General features: G+C 38.6%; 1 protein-coding gene across 1 annotated transcript in view; it reads left to right on the plus strand.

Annotated features, from left to right (window-relative positions):
* The window catches only part of BIRC6 (baculoviral IAP repeat containing 6), a gene marked incomplete at both ends in the record, with an annotated part of 189,330 nt that extends 171,985 nt beyond the window's left edge, over positions 1-17,345 (plus strand). Inside the window, 8 exons of the mRNA XM_081998399.1 lie at positions 2,593-2,738; positions 3,597-3,707; positions 4,885-5,102; positions 5,785-5,946; positions 7,469-7,546; positions 12,281-12,469; positions 16,025-16,159; positions 17,169-17,345. Of these exons, the coding sequence (XP_081854525.1) occupies positions 2,593-2,738; positions 3,597-3,707; positions 4,885-5,102; positions 5,785-5,946; positions 7,469-7,546; positions 12,281-12,469; positions 16,025-16,159; positions 17,169-17,345 (1,216 nt within the window). The remainder of the gene's footprint in view (positions 1-2,592; positions 2,739-3,596; positions 3,708-4,884; positions 5,103-5,784; positions 5,947-7,468; positions 7,547-12,280; positions 12,470-16,024; positions 16,160-17,168) is intronic.
* Positions 17,346-18,670: the final 1,325 nt, after the last annotated feature.

An 18,670-nucleotide genomic window follows, 5' to 3' on the forward strand; every position in this document is an offset into this window, starting at 1 on the left:
GTTTTTTTCTATTTTTCTCGGGGTAACTGTGGACAGAATAGTTGTATTGGTGGTAAAAGGAACAAGTAAGAAAATATGTTCTCTTGCAATAGTTGAAAAGTGCTGAAGTGTTAACTGTCCGGACAGCAGGGGAATGAGCAGAAATTCTATTACTGGTACTGAGAATTTGCATTTGAGTAGATGTCTCCTTTTCCTACGTCTTCAGCTAGATATATATTCCTTGTCTGCTTAGGTAGTTGCTGTCAGTAACTCAGTGTATCTGTAGGAGGTTTTAAGCATGTGGTTAAGCCTTCCGTCTAATGAGGCCCATCGTTTAATTTGTGTTTCAATGTAAGACCAAGTAGGAGGAAAAGGCTGGTAGTCTAGATTGTAAAACCATGTGGAAGGTAAAAGCCCTAGAAGATACCTGACTTGAAAATAAACTTGTAAGAATTAATTTTACTTTCAGTATCTTCACCAATCACATTTTCATTGCTTTTCACGCATCTCTCTTGGATAAGCCCACAGACATTTCATTTTAGTCAAAATTTCTCCAGGGGTTTTGTAGCAGGTAACTTAAGGATTCTACATCAACAGCAAGCAGTTCTAAATCGGTGCACCTGTCGTGGGACTGGTGGCTACGAGCATGTCTGTGGTGTTAAAACAGGTATGACTGCAGTTTGATGGGCTTAAATATACATTTTTGGGTTATTTTTAAAATATTGGCTTAGATTTCCACAAGGAAAAAGGCAGTGATGAAGACTTTGGAAAGTAGGAATGGGGGAGGAAGCTGCAGCTTCTTAGTCTTAAACCGTTCCTCAAACACTGAAGCACCATTGGCTCTGATGCTTTCCTCCTGACTTTGAGCACCTGAAAGCTCAGTATTGCTTGAAGTCAATAACAGGCTAGTGCCTTTTTGGATTAAATCTGGAACAGGGAAGATATACCATGCTGGAGTAATGAATTTTGTTATTAATGCACTCTAGGGATATTCTCATTTGATTAGGTACAGGAAAAAGACTTTCAGTATTACTGTAATCACCTCTATTGAATAGTTTAGAGACTGATTCTTTACGCATTATTTCGGTCTAGATTAAAATACAGAAAGGATACGGTATTTGGCAGTTGCTAAAATATGTTTGGGGCATCAAAGCATTAAACTGCTAATTTTTCTTGTGTAGATAGCTTTCTGTTTTGCTTCTAGGTATGGTAGTGTGAAAGAGAAAACCAGTGCTTCTTGGCTGTTGAACTGGTTTGGATCTTAAAATGAACAAGGGGTAATGGTTTTAAACTGAAAGAGGGTAAATTTAGATTAGACATAAGGAAGAAATGTGTCACAATGAGGGTGGTGAAACCCTGGCACAGGTTGCCCAGAGAGGTGGTAGATGCTCCACCCCTGGAAACATTCAAGGTCAGGTTGGATGGGGCTCTGAGCAACCTGATCTAGTTGAAGATGTCCCTGCTCATTGTAGAGGGGTTGGACTAAATGACCTTTAATGGTCCCTTCCAACCCAAACAATTCTATGATTCCATGATTCTATGAAAAAAATACAGGAATTACAGTAAAATAATTTGGGGGCTGTTAGTGATAACATCTCTTAAGTTTTGCAGAATAACAATATAAATTTATGCTAGTTCTTAAAACATAGCAGCTTTTAAATATATATATTTAGGCTACAGTGTTATCAAACACCATGTCTTAATTTCAACAGTTGAATAAATATGCTAGTAAAGACTGGATTATCACAATCAAAATATTTAAATGTATCTTAAATTGCTGCGCAATTAGCTTCTATCAAACAACAGTGTTAGTATATACTGTATTTGAAATGATTTAGTTATAAAATTTGACGTGTCTAAATTGACATTTTAATTTGCAATACATTGATTATAACATCCAGTATAACATAGGCACCTTCTGTATTTGTAAGACTTTTAAAATTATATTACATTAAACTGTTAATTGAAATAAAAGGTCTTAAATGTATAGCCCAGAAGAGAACTGCAGAGAGACACAAACTTCATTTTTGACCCACTCTCCTGTGATGCTTCGTTTGTAGTTCATAGACATACAGTGAACTTTTACAGGAGGTTTCCTAGTGTTTTACCATTAGTGTATTTGAAAGAACCGCTACTGTATTGTGGAAAGAGTTTTGTATTACCTATTTAGGACTTGATTTTGCATCAGGATCTACGTGGGTGGATGAAGTGCACATCCATGATCGTTCTTCCGCTGATTTCGTAAGCTTATTTGAGTATTTGAAAGTTTGCCAATGTAAGGTCAGCACGCAGGCGTAACAACCAAAACCAGTAAATGGCTGAAGCAGAAACTAGTATACTGGTATCACTGGCTTTGTCTTCATACTTTTTACTCCTCATATCAGATGTATTTCTGTATATCAAATCAAAACCGTGTGTTGTGTATTGTCACAGCTGATCGCTGCATTGGGTGATTAACCCGGAGATCCACAGAGACATTCCCTCTCAGAAAACTTGTTTTAATCTTGATCTTTAATCTTTGGCATTTTCCCCTGTTGACAAATAGGCTGAGTACCATATGACAGGGTGAAAAATATTCCCTCATGCAATATCCTATTTCTTTGCCAAAAACAGGTCTAAAAAAGACAAAGCTAAAGCAGGAGTAAAACCAGACACTTCTGATCAGGAGCCAGAGGGACTGACACTTTTGGTACCAGACATCCAAAAGACTGCGGAGATAGTTTATGCTGCTACCACCAGTTTGCGCCAAGCAAACCAAGGTAAAATAGAAATAGTTTTATAAATACCGTATAGTGTTTATTTGTAATACATTCATTAACAGGTAACTTCCAAATTAGCTTAAAAGCAAGAAAAAATACTTCCCTCCTGCCCCCAACCACTGACTACATTTTCAAAGGCCGTTGGAATCTTGTGGTAGTCTGAAACGTTTTGATCAGGAAACAGCATAATTCAAGTGAGAGTACATCTCATGACTTTCAGCACAATTATGTGGCACCCTTTTACCTTCCCCCCCCCCCCCCCCCCGCCTTGGCAGAAGGCGACATACATGACCTTTCATAGTAAAGTCTTTGCAGTTAAAACTAAACCTTATGAATTTGATTAACTCTTAACTAGATGAATGCAGAACAAAAATCTAAGTCATGGATTGAACCTGCAGACATTCAGAGGACCATCTGGTTGTCTAGTAAAGATTAAGTAGCTTAATCGGTGCAGTGGATTTTAAAAAGTTGTGTATAATCAGCTCCTGATTTTGGAGAATGCTTCAAGAATGCATGTGTGAATGTCCATCCACACAAGCGTGTGTCATACTTCCTATTTTAAATTTTAAAAAATAAATTAGAAGAAAGAATAGAAGAATATTCATAGCAGCAGGAGTCATGAATTATTTCTGAGCTGAGATAACAATCTTTATTTACTTCGAGCTGGTCAGATAATGGAATACACAGTAGTGTGAAAAACAGATTTGTACGTTGTGAGTGATCCCCGGCTTTCAGACTTCTCTGCAAATGATGTCACCATTAGATTTCATTTCACATTAAATAATGCCCAAGTCCTTGCTTTATTCATCTCAAAATTACATGGTTAACTAAAAATAATCATTACGCTCTGTGTAACAGAAAAGAAGATGGCTGAATACTCCAAAAAGGCTGCTGTGAAGCCCAAGCCTTTGTCTGTTTTACGGTCTCTTGAAGAAAAGTATGTGGCTGTCATGAAAAAACTCCAGTTCGGTAGGTTGAGAAGTGTGAATATTTGTGTCTTAGAAAGCAGATACCTAAGAAATACGCAGTCTGTTGCACTGAATCCCTAATTATTTTAGAAAGTTACCAATGTTTATGTGACCACCAATACTTTTCACATATGGAAAATTATCTAAGTCTGTACTTTCAGGTTACCAACTAACGCACTCTCTGAACTAATAAGAAAAGTTTTAAGCATACACTGGATTAATTCAAGGGACCAGATGAATTCAAGGATGGTGTTCATGTTTTCATTCCAGTAATGATTTGTCTTTTAGTCCTCAATTTATATTGAACTGTTAGTCGATTTTTTTTTTAAAGATCATGTGACTGTGTCTGTATGTTTATTAATGTAGCTTTTATTTTTTAAGTGGCATAGAATTCAGATCAAAATGTGTTTTAAAAATGAAACTGAGTAAACTTCATTGTGTCCTTTCATGGAGTGCAATATGTTGCATTTGGAAAATGTGATGGGAATCGGTGCTTAGTTTGGCTGTAAAGGGAACGTGTTTAAAAAAAATTCGTAAAGAACAAATAGTACCCCATCCAAAAAGAGCTGTAATATCGCAAAAACACGTTCTATGAGTATTTCTTGAGTTGCAGTGGCAGCATTTGCAATTGCATTTCTTTGCTGTTGTATTTGTAAGGGATTTTCCTCGCAAAGGTTTGTGGAGCGTATGCCAAGAATAGGGGCCGGGAAAATCTGTAATGGTAGCTTCTCACCCTGGCAGCCGTGCTGCAGCTTGTGTGTAGTGAGCGATTAAAGAAAACTAGCTTCGCTATAATTTTTTATGATTCTTTAATGACATTGCAGGCACCACACAAGTAAATACTGTTGGCACTCTGCTTCACACTGATGCCCTTATTAGCATAAGTATCATTATATTCCTGGTCTGGAGTAGCTGGTAGCTTTCCAAATCAGAAATGGTGTACGTTTGACAAGTTGCACATGAAAGCTTCTAAATTCGCTGCAGAAATTAATTCGACCCGGGACTGCTAATGCTTTGTTTTCTGTGATCACGGTTAACTCACAAAATATGTATTTTTTTGCATTAGTATAATGCAAATTAAACTTTCCTGATTTTAGTAGTCACAATCTTTAACCAAGACTAATCCATTATTAACTTCACTGTTTTCCCAATGCCTTAAAATTTTTTTTGTCTTCTAGATACATTTGAAATGGTTTCTGAAGATGATGATGGAAAATTGGTTTTTAAAGTAAATTACCACTACATGTCTCAGGTAAAAAATGCAAGTGACGCCAACAGTGCTGCCAGAGCCCGACGTCTTGCTCAAGAAGCTGTGACTCTTTCAACATCCCTGCCTCTCTCATCTTCATCCAGCGTTTTTGTGCGTTGTGATGAGGAGCGGCTTGACATTATGAAGGTAAAGCACCAAAGTTATTTTTATTTCCCTCTTTCAGCTAGGCATTGTAAATGTTTAAGAAGTTGCCTTAAATCTTAACTAAAAACAGGACTATTTCACATGTACTTTAACTGCTGTCCAAACTTTAACGTTAAGTAGTAGTATTTTAGAGTCTGATCTTAATTTCTTAACTTGGCAGGGGGCAGGGAGAGTCCATCTACCCCAGGGGTGCTCTGGTAGCTAAGGAGGCCTCACAGGACAAGCTTCATTCTTCTTCAGCTGTTCCGAAAGGAAAAGTTTAATTTTGTTACTCCATTATGGTCAAAGAGTGTCTTTGCGTACGACCGTTTAAGTCAATTGAAAGCAACAGGCACAGAGAAGTACACTGACTATTTCTGGACCTGAAGTTTGAAGAAAAATTCTGTTAAGAGCATCCAGTAGGGAGTAGAGTTTTAGCTCCTTCTGTTTTGCTTTCCATTTGTACTCTGGAGAAATGAACATTGGCAGAGGGCTTCACTTACCCAGAGCATCCAAATGAACAGACTGACAGCCTGCATATGATTATGACAGCTAACGGTATTTTCTGATAAGTACCGTGTGGAAATAAAATGCTTCTATAACTTAGGAAAATCTCAACCGTGTGACAAATATAAGGGTGGGGGTTTTTTTGTAAACTGTTGTCTGTCTTTGTTTTCAATGGTAGGTTCTCATTACTGGTCCTGCAGACACCCCTTACGCAAATGGTTGCTTTGAATTTGATGTATATTTTCCACAAGACTATCCTAATTCCCCTCCACTTGTGAATCTGGAAACAACTGGAGGCCACAGCGTGAGATTTAATCCAAACCTCTACAATGATGGCAAGGTAGGTCAGCTTGTTCTTGTGTACAGATGTAACAAGGAAGTCAAACTGATCAGATGCTCCTAACATACTGCAGGAAGGTGTTTGGTTCAAACTGGTCTTCAGACTGAAATGAAGAGTGATTTAACAGTTTCAAATGGGAATAATCTCCTTTCTGAGTAGTCTTGGCGATTGTTTTTTTTAAAGCCTTCAATGAGCTGGATTGGACCAAAAAGCAAGTAATTTTGACCTAGAAAGGCATTCTTTTCCATCTTCTTTGCTAAATTAACCAAGCAGAAGTCTATTTTGGCGAGCTGAAATACCCAGGATCCTTTCCATGGACAAAGTACGCTTCATATCAGCTGCAACTGAATGTGTTTGCCAAGTGCCCTCTCTTTTTCCATGCAAAAGTGCTTTTACTTGAGGGAAGATAAATGCTTTCCTTAACCTCAGTATCCTTTATTTATAAAAAGTAACTCTAAAATATGTACGTAATGACGTTTTCACAAAAAAACAGTAAAGCTTTTGGAAATAATATTAAAAGTTAAAACAAACAAGCTTTCCCCCTTCCCTCCCTCCATCTCCTTGGTATGTTATGGCTCATTCTAAAGGCTGCAGAAAGCTAACAGAGTCAAGTACTTATCAGGGAGGTGCAACTTCTATTTATACTAAAAATAAGCACATATTAAACTCTCTGCAGAGCTACAGAGATGGCTACCTGTGTGTCTCCACTGAAGCACAGACCCACAGAATAACTGTGGCACTCCTTCAGCTTTTTTTTTTGTGTGTGGGAACATTTAATCCATTTAAATGCTAAGATTTTTCCCTTATTCCACCGTCATTCATGGGTTCCCCGTGCTCCCTGTTTTCACAAACTATAATGCCCCTTTCCAGTATTAGATACAGGGATTTCTCTTCACATGGACACAGAGTGTAATTCATACAGGAGACTTTATCTCCTTTTTTCTTTGCCTAAGATACATTAAGTCCTGGCAAATATTTGCCTCTAAATTTCTTCTGTTTATTTTGTGTCTCTGTGTTCCCTATCTTTGATTGTTCTATTTTGTGGTAAGGAGCAAGAACTCCATAGACCAGATCTGGATTAAAGTCCAGATCAGTCATAAATGTTAATGAATATTTTCAATTCCTTGATAGTCTTATGTGATGGAAACCACGTTTCACATGCTTAAGCATGTCTTTAAAACCTGTAACAATAAGTGTTGGAACAGTAAAGAGGAAAGTAAAGAATCAGATAGTATTCATGATTCATTTGGTTTTGGAGCCACTAGAATCCACAGGTTTTCCTTGAAGAAAAGTAATCCACTTTACTTTGTTCATTTATTAACATGCTATTCTTGCTCATCCACATTATTTTTATCTGCTTCCATTTAAAATTAGTTTCATATGAAACAAATTTGTCTTTTAGAATGCAGTTATACAAAAGTTTGTCAAAAAAAGTAAATGTAATGTTAACATTTTGTTCTGCCCAGGAGAACAATTTTATCATAGTGATTTGCTTGTGGTATTAATAATGTCACCTTTTCAGGTGTGTTTAAGCATACTTAACACATGGCATGGGAGGCCAGAAGAGAAATGGAACCCCCAAACATCAAGTTTTTTGCAGGTGAGTGTTTCTTCTTCCTCTTCAGTAGTTGTCAATTAGGAGTAGTAAGTGGTCTCTCAGTCCTAAGGATTCTTTTTTCTAGTGCTTTTAAACCAGGATTTTCTTAAATGAGCATAAGTAAGACAAATGTCCAGGAAACACCGTGGAACACTAGAACAGAAACACTGTAGAGTAGACAAGTTCTTCAAAGTGCTCTTTACAACCAGTGTTTTTATTGGTCTTGTCTTGAGGAGTGGCTGTTCATGTGTGCAGCTCATTCCTGCACTGCCTGGACTTTGCTTGGATGTTTCAAGTATTTTATTTTTAAGAAATAAAAAAAGACTGGAAGATGGCAACACCTTGTGGAACTTTCTATTACAAGCTATTGATGGTGAAGACAACACAGGCTCCACACTGAGAAAGATGAGAAAGTGAAATATGCTAGTGAGAACTGTAAAGGTACTCCTCCGAAGTCTTACAAGTAAGCTGAATAGAGGAATAAAGCTGAAGGGAATTAAAGCATAGGTATACTGTGTTCAATAACGATTAGTGTTAAATTAGACCAAAATTTATTAGGACACACAGTCCTTATAATTTTCAGCTTTATGTCATAGAAATGCACTGACTAATAAGCACATACATTAAATAAAAGTACAGCTTGCAGTGGCTTATTTCCTATGGCGCTTTCTGAATTAATTCCTTCCTTGGAGTAATTATTACATAGCACAAGGTACATTTTCTGTTCCAAATCCTAAAAGACTGTACAGTTTCTGTTTCAGTGTAGTATAATTACCAACCCTGGCCTTCAGCAGAACAGATTTCAGCTTGTTCAGGAATTGGCCTTGGAGAGCTGGTTGACCAGTCTCCTGAAAGTTCAAGAGTGGTCTGTTCCAGTGTGTGGAAGTCAAGCAAGAGTGGCAGAAAGCCAGCATGGGCAAACAAGGAACCCTTGCCGAAACTCAACTGCAAAAAGAGAGTACACAGAAGGTAGAAGGAGGGGATGGGCTACTCGTTAGAAATAGAGACATTGGCCAAGCATTCAGGATAAAAATTAGGAAAACCAAAGCTCAGACCATGTTGAAAATGGCAAGGGATATAAAGAGCAACAAGAAGAGCTTCTTGTAAGCATGTTGGCAGCAAAAGAACATATTTTCCATAGGCTTTCCTGCTGCTCAGTGGGGCAGGGAACCTATAGACAAGGGCATAGAAAAGGCAGAGGTCATGTCTTTAGGGCTAAGGTTTGCTTTCCCATGTCCCTGAGCCCTCACTAGGAAGGTCTGTGAGAATGAAGAATTACCCACAGTAGAGGAGACAGTATTCAAGCTGATTGGACCCAGAGGTTCATGGAACCAAATCCTATGCACCCAGGGGGTGCTGAGGGAGCCAGCCGATGTCAGTGCAAAGCCACTTTGAAAGGTCAGATCAATCAAGGGAGCTTCCTGGCAAATCTCACACCCAGGTTCAAGTCGGGCAAGAAGAGGATCTGGGAGCTGCAGGCTGGTCAGCAACACCTGACTCCTTGGGAAGATTATGGAGCAAATCCTCCTGGAAGCTGTTTTCAAATACATGGAAGACAAGAATGTGATTGAGAACAGCCAGCGTGGATTTACTGCGGGTGAACAGTGCCTAACCTGCTTGCCTTCTACAGTGAGGTGACTGACTCTGCACAAAGGCAGAGCAGTGGAGGCAGCTTACTTTGACTTCAGCAAGACCTCTGATGCAGTCTCCCTGAGTGCCCTTGTAGCCATATCGGTGAGATGTGCATTATAAGTGGGTGAAAAAGTGACTGGACCAATGGCAAAGAGATCTTACCGCTGTTTTCAATACCTAAATGGGGAAGGTGTAGAGAAGATGGAGCCAGACACCTCTTAAAGATGCAGAGCACGAGGACAAGAACCAATTGACGCAAGATGAGACGTGGGATATTTTGATTAAATATTAGGAAGAACTTTGTCACTATGAGGGTGATCAAACACTAGGACAGGTGTCCAAGAGAGACTGTGGATTTCTATTCTTTCTATCCTTTTCTATCCTTGGCGACATTAGTGTTCCCTCTCCCTTCAAGGGACAGTTAGGATTTGGAGGTCTAAGTTGTGGTTCCTTACACAGTGTCACTTTCCCAAGATACAACCTCTTAATCAAGAGATGGACTGAAATTTTGGACTATAACTATAAAATCAGTGTAGAAAGGTGCAAGTATTATGAAGTCTTATTTTCACTAAAGTCCTTTTTCTTAGATTAAAATGTTAGATTTGATTGCTAGAAATCTCAAGCAGCATTTAAGCTTCCAATTTTAAAGGTTTTTAGGGTATCATTTTGAAAATAGTAAGAAAGCTGTTGGAAAAAGTCTCCCCCATACTGGGAGAAAAACACTTTGTAGCTTTTAAATGGAAAACAGCTGTAGGAGTAAATAAATTGCTTGGAAAGAATTAAGCAGTATATGTTTTTTCTGGCCTAAAGATGAAGCTATTGTCAGACCACCCAAAATACTTCAGGAATCAACTTTTATAACCGAAATGAAACTGGAAGATCAGTTTAGAGTTTCTCAGTCATTACAATTTAATTGAAAGTAACAACTGGTTATTAAGGCCAAAAAAGTACAATGCTGCATACTGTCAAATTTCTCTACCACAGCTATTTAAAAATATATATGTCTCTAAAATACAAAATTTTTAAAAAGCAAAACCCAACTACTTCCAGACACATGTAAAGACCACAGATCACCAAAACACCTTAGCTACCTGAAGTACTTGGCATAGCACATTTGCATTAATATTCTGCCTTTTTTAGTGTCACAAGTGGCCGTTTTCTTGGCTGGAACCTGATTTGTGAGGCACATTCTGTATATTTTAATGCATTTATACATACTTCAATTTTTAAGTCTAACCCAAAATAGCTGTGGCTGCTTCTAGTGGAATGCGTGGCAGGCACAGGAGACAGTGGGATGGTACACACTCTACCATGTGTCAGCAGCTGTCTGGAGCACCGGCCTGGGAAACAGAGAAACTTGTTTAATTTTCCTTCTCAGCCCAAAGGAGGATGCTGGTTCACACTTCCCACTGCACAGCCACCCGCCCTGTCCGTCAGGCTAAAGATTTAGCTGCCCTAGATTGCCCTTCTGTGCTGTAGTTAAAGCACAGCAACTACACAAACACAAAGTGTTGCGGCACCAAAGGGAATAAGGGTGTGTTTCTGTGAGGTGATGCTGGGACTGGGATTAACCTGGGTCATTCAGCTGATTCCTGGGCTGTTGCTTTGATACGAGTTGCTGGTTTGGCATTGTGTCTGTGGAGTGAGTAATGCATCACAGGGAGTATGGAAAGCTGGAACGCTTTTGTGCTGGCATTGCTACAAGAGAAACTCCGAGGGGATGCCACACTTAAGCACAGAGCACGACTACCTAGTTTGTTGGGGCACTGCCCTGTGAAAGAGCCAAAGTCTTGAATTGTCGCTGACAGAGTATCTACCTGATGTAAGCTGTACATTCTGTGTGCTCCAAGAAGAAGAAGGACTGGTGTCATCCATATCCCAATTCACAAACTGGGCTGCCAGATTAAGGGATGGCTCCAAGCTTTAAATGGTATCTAGGCTGGGAGGAGAGTTTTTTCCAGAAACAGCTGCCCTGACATTTTTAATCCACTGCAGTGGCTGTCTGGCACCTAAGTATGCCAGGTGCTGGAAATGCCATTCTTTGGCATGTAACATATCATCAGTTTTTCAATATTTGAGGAAATGAAAGTGTTCAAATAACTTTTTTTGAATTCTTTACAGTTCTGGAAGTAGGTTTGTGTCACAAAATTGTAATCCCCAAAATTAGTGCTGGATTTGGTCCTAAGTACATAATTAAAACCTATCATTCATTTAAAAGAAATTCTTAAGAAGTCAGTGATATTTTTCTACCTATAGAACAGCGTTTTTGCATGTAAAATAGTTTTAAGTACAACAAGTTGACAGGGCCAAAGGCATCAAATCACAAATATGCAATACATATACACTTGGATTCCTAAGTGCCTTATGTATCTATTTAATTCTTTTGTTTATATTAGGAATACTTGGCCATATAGTTAATGCCTTGTATGTATGTAAGCATCTATTCCCACATGTACTTGATAATAAAATTGAAAGGGGGAAAACTGTCATTTCCTTATCACTGAATAGTTTGTGCTTTGTTGCTATAGCGCTGAAAACATTTTTTTTTTTTGCTATCTCAAGAGAAATACTGAGGTTTTGTTTTAATGGCTTATGACACATACTGTTACATGTAAAATATGAAACTAAAGGGCTAAAACCACACCTAAATCCATTGGATGCATTTGAAAGAAAAAATGGGAGAGCATGTATACCAAGATTAATTTCAGTGGTTTGCATTTCGCTTCCCTGTTCCTTTTCCATCTAGTTCAGAATCAGAACAATTAGTCAGCTCAGCCACAGGAAAAGTTCAAGAATTATTGACTGAGAACTTGACAAATGCACTTCCTTTCACAAAAGGGTACTATCAGGCATCTCTTCCTTTAAACATTTTCTTTTACTTATATTTGTATTTTTGTTTAACTTGTATTTGTCATTTTCTCAGTGTTGAAGCTACATACATAGTCATAGGACTTAGGTTTTTTCTGTGTAGTAATGGCTTTGGTTTGAAAGCATGACAGTGCTTTGCCATAGAAGTGGTTTTGCATATAAGGTACGCAAAACTATAGATATTTGTAAAATCAAGTAGGTGGCACAATTTTAATATTTAGTTTCTTCTCTTAACAGGTGTTAGTGTCTGTCCAATCCCTAATACTGGTAGCAGAACCGTATTTTAATGAACCGGGTTATGAACGATCAAGAGGTACCCCGAGTGGTACCCAGAGCTCCAGAGAGTATGATGGAAATATACGGCAGGCCACAGTCAAGTGGGCAATGCTTGAACAGATCAGAAATCCATCGCCATGTTTTAAGGAGGTAGGTTTTGTGAAACACAGTGAATCTCTTGTTTATTTACTTCTCTTGTTTGAGTGACAAGAGTAATGTAACTATTGGGAAACATCATGCAGAAGATGTCCGTTTTAGCCTCCTCTGTATTCCCTGGGGCAGCTGACTCCAGAGACCGAAGTGAGTGAGGATGCACCTGACTTCACAGATTCCTTTCTGGGAAAGGGGAATGCACACAAGTTGGGACTGTCCTGTCAGGAGGTTTGGTGCACAGCTTAATAAAACCTGGTTTATACAGCCTGGCTTGTTCTCAATGCCAGGTGGTACGTTTTATAATCCCTGTGAAAACTATTGAGCAGCCCTAAAAGTGAGCACTCGGTATTTGTTAGTCCGCAGAGCAAGCAGTAACTATTTTTCCAAGAAACATGAATTTGAAACAAGTATTAAGAAACACTTTGGATACACCAAAACAATGCAGATTGGAAAAATACTTTACAACAAATTCCAGACTGCACATTATTTATGGAAGGATCCACAAAGCATCTGTGCTAAACTAGAAATCTATGCTTTTGAATATATATACTTTTTGATTATTATCAGCATCCATTTGGATGCTGATAAAAGCAGTACTAACCTTCATGCAGTCACACTATCTTAAAAACTAAGATGTTGAAAAAGCATAATTATTTTAGGATTATGCACATTGCTAAGTGTGCCCTGTGAGTGAGATGGTAGTCTCCCATCCCTTTCTTGCTGTCCACAAAAACATCCTTTGGAATGCAAAAACTTTTTTCCATTAAAATTCCTATGTCTTATGGAATAAGAAACCATAGACACTTCATCTGCAGGACAGGAGTTAAATATTTTACCCACCTGCACATGGAAGAGGATGTGCTGTGTACTCTGGTGTCCTGAATTAATGGAGAAAAACATGGTGGTTGTTCTAAACTACTTCTTAAATGTTTTATGCAGTAAGTCAAAGACCATGGTAAACATAATATCGTGGCACATAATCAAGCAACCTCTGCTAATAGGTCCTTTTTTCTAGCTAAACGTAACAATTTCCCTTTTGTAAAAAAATTTGCCAAATTACAGTAAGTTTAAACCAAGTGAAGATACCAGAAGGCGGTGGGCTCCTTGACAATAATGTTCCATCTTTCTTTTCACATATACAGAAATGAAGGACATGCACTATTATAGCATTTGGTAAATTAATCCCAGTCTGCTGTTACTGCACTTCTCTTCAAAAGAATCTCAGCAATATTGTGCTTACTCTGCAGCTTAGCTTTTTTACTACTTGTATGAGAAAGGCAGCTTGTAAGCTGACATCCTGCCCCTCTTCAGGAAGGTAAAGTAATAAGGTGTATCCAAATGGTGGTGATTCAGTGGCAAACCAGTTGTTCCCCAAGAACAGATGACTTGGGTGAATATGCTGGTTTTGGCTGGGGTAGAGTTCATTTTTTTCGTAGTAGCTAGTATGGGGCTATGTTTTGGATTTGTGCTGAAAACATCGTTGCCACAAGGCAGATGTTGAAAACAGTACAACTACCAGCTTTCTAAATGTGGTGTGCAGCTAGGACTGAGTTAAGCTAAGCAAGCCACACGCACATAAGTAGCATTAAGAGGCAGACGGCAGTTTGCAGAGGTATCCTGGAACATCTCAAACTCCCTTCTGTTACCTGTGAACAGACAAGAGTTCTGCTGCATGGAGGAGAACCAGCCAACACTTAAATGCTTTGCATCCAAACCGTTTTCTTCTGGTTTAGGTGACTGCAGTTTTCCTCATTTCCCAAGATACAATTTTCTGGTTTTCCCTCTGCTGAGGTCTATTAGGACAGTACAATGAAATCCTCAAGATTCTGAGAAGTCTGAAGCTACAATAGCCTGCTTCTGTGAGAAGTTTGAGGCTGAGATAGCTTGCTTTTGTGTTAAAAACACAATCATACTAGCTTAAGCTTGGGGTCCTACCCAGTGCCTTACCAGCTTGTGAAACACAAGAACTCCCTTTCATCTTCTCTGAATACATATTCCCTATTGTTATGTAAAGTGGCATGTATTTTCCTTTGCATATCAAAAACATGGACACTGTGCACTGGAAAGCATTACATTTTTCTCTAATGCAATAGCTGAATTTTGGAATAACACTAGATTCTGTCTGCAACCCCATTCAAATGAAAGGGCATCTCTTGTACAGATCATCTGAGCACATGTCTGAGCGACTAGCTGCTTGTGAAGACCTTCAGGTTTTTTGCAGGGTTGTGTTAGGAACCTTAACAATGATGATCGTTCAGTAACATAAATGCAAAGGCATCCTGAAAACTCTGGTCTGAGAAAGAATGTACATCCTTCAGCCCCTCCGATCTTTTGTCTTCACACATCTGAGCTGTCTTCCCTTCGGTGTTTTAAATAACAGGAAGGCTCAGGAGATCTAAACTGCTGGTCTTTGGGAGTTCATCCAAGCTCCATTATGGATATAAAGAATGCATCCAGAATTGAAGTCAATTATGCTTTCAATATGCAGTTTTTCTTTAAACAGATAGCTATACTCTCTAACCTCTAGAGGGAAAGATGATTTTGTCAATTATGTTGCAATATTGCCAAGAACTCTCTGTGCTCAATAAAATTTCTTTGATTTTATTGTTTCTTTCACCAGGCAGAGTTTTAGAAAACCGTTTAAGACAAAGCCAACACTAAGTTTCAGAACTTTGAGGATTGATTGTTTGGGTTTTTTTAAACTCAAATCTGCACAGAAATACCAAAATTATGCTGCGATCAAATACTGGTTCCCACCCACACTGGGGGCAGCTCAACTACTGTTGCTGGGAATTCTAGTTGTCCCCAGAGGTGCTGCCTCTGCCGAGGGCATGTAACTGCAGTTGTAGTACCTCTTCCATAGCAGCTGGTATGATCCTTCTTCTCTGTGCAGAAGCGTGTTGGGCTCCTGTGCCCACACCATTGACAGTGTTTCTGCTCCTCTGTCTTCTGTTCAGGCAGCAAGTGGTTAGTGACAGGGGAAGACATGATGCATATACTTCCCACCTATGCTTCCTTAATAAAATAGGACTGTGAAACCAACAATAAAAGCCTTAATACTGTATCTGTGTAACCCTGCCCCTATTCAAACATAAACATCCGTAGGTACTGCCTGCATAGTAAGAACATCTTTGAACTGAAGCATGTGTCTAACATTCTGCTGTCACTCTCTTTTCCCTGGTGTGATACTGTATGTCTGGCACTCATTTACCCTTCACCCAGGCGACCCAAGTGAATGCTGAGATGGCAGGCTGCACATGAGTCGTAGATTCATACAGACTGGAAGGGGACATCCAGGCCAACTGCTCCTTAAAAGAGGATCACCTGAATTCAGGCCAGGTTCCTCAGGGCTTTTTCCAGTTGGGTATTGGAAACCTCCAAGGACAGAAATTCCACAGTTTATCTACAACCTGGTTCAATGCTGAATCATCCTCATACTGTTTTCCCCCCCACTTTATATCCAGTTAGACTCAGAGGGATCTTGCAAATTCTGCGTTGCTAAAGTATATGGTTCTGAGCCACTGTTCTTTCATTCACAATGTTTTCTTGCAGGTCATCCACAAACATTTTTACTTGAAAAGAGTGGAGATCATGGCTCAGTGTGAGGAATGGATAGCAGACATACAGCAGTACAGCAGTGACAAACGGGTAGGCAGGACTATGTCGCATCATGCAGCAGCTCTAAAGGTGAGACTTGCTTTTGTAATTTTATGTTCTTTAATCCAAAGATGACAAATGGCAGTAAGACAAAACCCCAGCAACTTTAAAGCATGTAAACAAACCTAAGTTTCCCAACTGTCAAGAGATAAAGTGTATATGTGCTCTGCTTCCTTGGTATTTTTTTCTACAAGTTAGATTTTCCTTTTGTACCTGTTCTGCCTATTTTTCTGTAAATACTTATATAAGAGATAGAGAGTTTATTTTGTTCTCTCTAAGGGTGCGTGGGTGTTCATGATAAAACTGTACTACTACCAGTTCCTTCTCAGAAAACAAGCTTTTTGCATAGAGAAGCACAGTTATTAAACTGTGGTCCACTACAATTAGTTTTACCCTGTGTTAAACTTTTATCAATGGTTATAACCATTACAGTGGTTTTTTCCCCTGAGGAGAAAAAAAAATAAAAATTGAAAGGCTTCTTTTTTCTACTGCTCAACCTGTATTCTTTCAATGCGACTGGCCGTCAAAATGAAGTTACTGTTAGTTACTATGATCAGTACACAAATCTCTGTATATCTGTCTCTGTAAGAGAGCTCATCAAGACCATGAACTCTTTATGAATTTCTGTTCTGACTGTATGACCTACTGTCATGGCTTAGCAGCGTGAGCGGCTGCATGGTGCTTAGTTGCCGTCTGGGGCTAAACCACGACACCTACCTAGTCCAAGCCAGCTCTGCTGTGGTCACAGACCACGGATATGGCTCAACTGCAAGACAAGTAGTGTAGCATTTATAGTGATGTGCTGCTTTGCTGCAGCTGTGTTTACCACCTTTCATTTGTCCCTAGCAGCACCTGCTAATTGTCACTACAAGGAAAGTACCAATCCTTAAATAGAGGGGAAAAGTTTATCCGGTCACTGAAATAGTACATTTAAACCTTTTCTGCTTCATCCTTTTTTTGCCTTATGTCCTCTTAACATTGTGAAAAGTAATGTTTTAACTATGGTCTCTTCCACGCTGACTTCTTTTTGTATATTCAGCGTCATACAGCTCAGCTGCGGGAAGAACTTCTAAAACTACCCTGTCCAGAAGGGTTGGATCCAGACACTGATGACCCCACAGAAAAATGCGGTGCCACAAGCTCAGAAGAGACCTCGTTGCACGAACAGGTTAAACCCAGCAGCAGTAAAGATATCCCCACTGATTTCAAGTTATGAGTTGCATTGACATGGACTTTCTAGACACAAAGGCTTTGAAGCACAAGCCAAATATGTCAATATTTGTATGTAAGAAGCTAATTATGTAATAGGTAATGAAATTGAAACTATACTATGCCCTTAAGGATATACAGTTTAATTCAAGATGATCTTTTATTTACCTGTACAAGAGTGTAAACTTTTTTGTGCTTTTATTTTTCAATTGTGAGAACCACTGATTGGTATGTTTAAAAAGTTATGTATACAAGAAATGGATAAATCACTGATATATAAGGGAAACTACCTTAGGAAAGAATGTTTACTGAATGTTTATTATTTTTTTTTACTTGTAGAGTGAGGGCGGTTGTAACAAAGAATATATATTGGTCATTCTTACAGCTACTATTTAAAGTCAGAAAATTTTCACTGAATTTGATAGATTTTACGTTTGGCCATATATTCATGCTCATATTTGATTCTAAAGAAATCCTCCTGTATACTTCAATAAACGTTAAATGGACATGATCCCTCTTTTATGATTTACTGGTACATTTTTTAAATAAACTGCCATAAAATACATTCTAGCTGAAGACTTGCACTTGTATGACTGAATTCACTACAGTCAACATTAATTTTATGCTTACTGACTCTAAAATGCAGATGAAATAAATGCACATGGTTTTACCTCATGCCAAAATTCAGACTTCTGAATTCATCTGTTGTTTGGCTATTTTATGCAAACTAACAGCATCCTAAATTTCTTAAGGGCTATTCTGGAACAAAGTCTTTTTTCTGTTGAAATGTCAGATTTTTACATAATCAGCTGTACTCGAAGTACTGACAGGGGCTAATGACGTGCCACGCAGGATCTACTGTTCTGTAGTTCCTACTGTATAGACTTATTTCCAGTTTTATACTTGCAACCACAGATCCCTAACTAACTACAAAGGGCAAGGGGTTTGTTTGATTTAACAATCAAGTCTTGCTTTTTACATAGCATGCGTTACTATCACTGTTCTTACTTTTTGAGCAGTCCTTGAAGGACTAAAAAGTTATTACTGGTATTACCTCAGACGAATGATCTGTTGTATTATAAATACTATAAACCAGGCAAAACCGAAGCTTTTTTGTTTTCTATTTGTTCTTTGTTTATAAGTATCACGCTGGAATTTTTTCACTTTTTGTTCGACAATGTATTATTTCTAATCATTAAAAATGGCACCAACTGAGGTTGTGTTCTTATGCTGATGGTTAACAGACACTGCTAGTTCTGACTAAAATACAATTTTTCTGTTATACTGCTATGTTGTGTTAATCCAAGGCCTGTCCTGATTGTACATACCTCT

Source organism: Phaethon aethereus (genome assembly GCF_964289735.1).
Source record: "Phaethon aethereus genome assembly, chromosome: 3".
Classification (NCBI taxonomy): Eukaryota; Metazoa; Chordata; class Aves; order Phaethontiformes; family Phaethontidae; genus Phaethon; species Phaethon aethereus.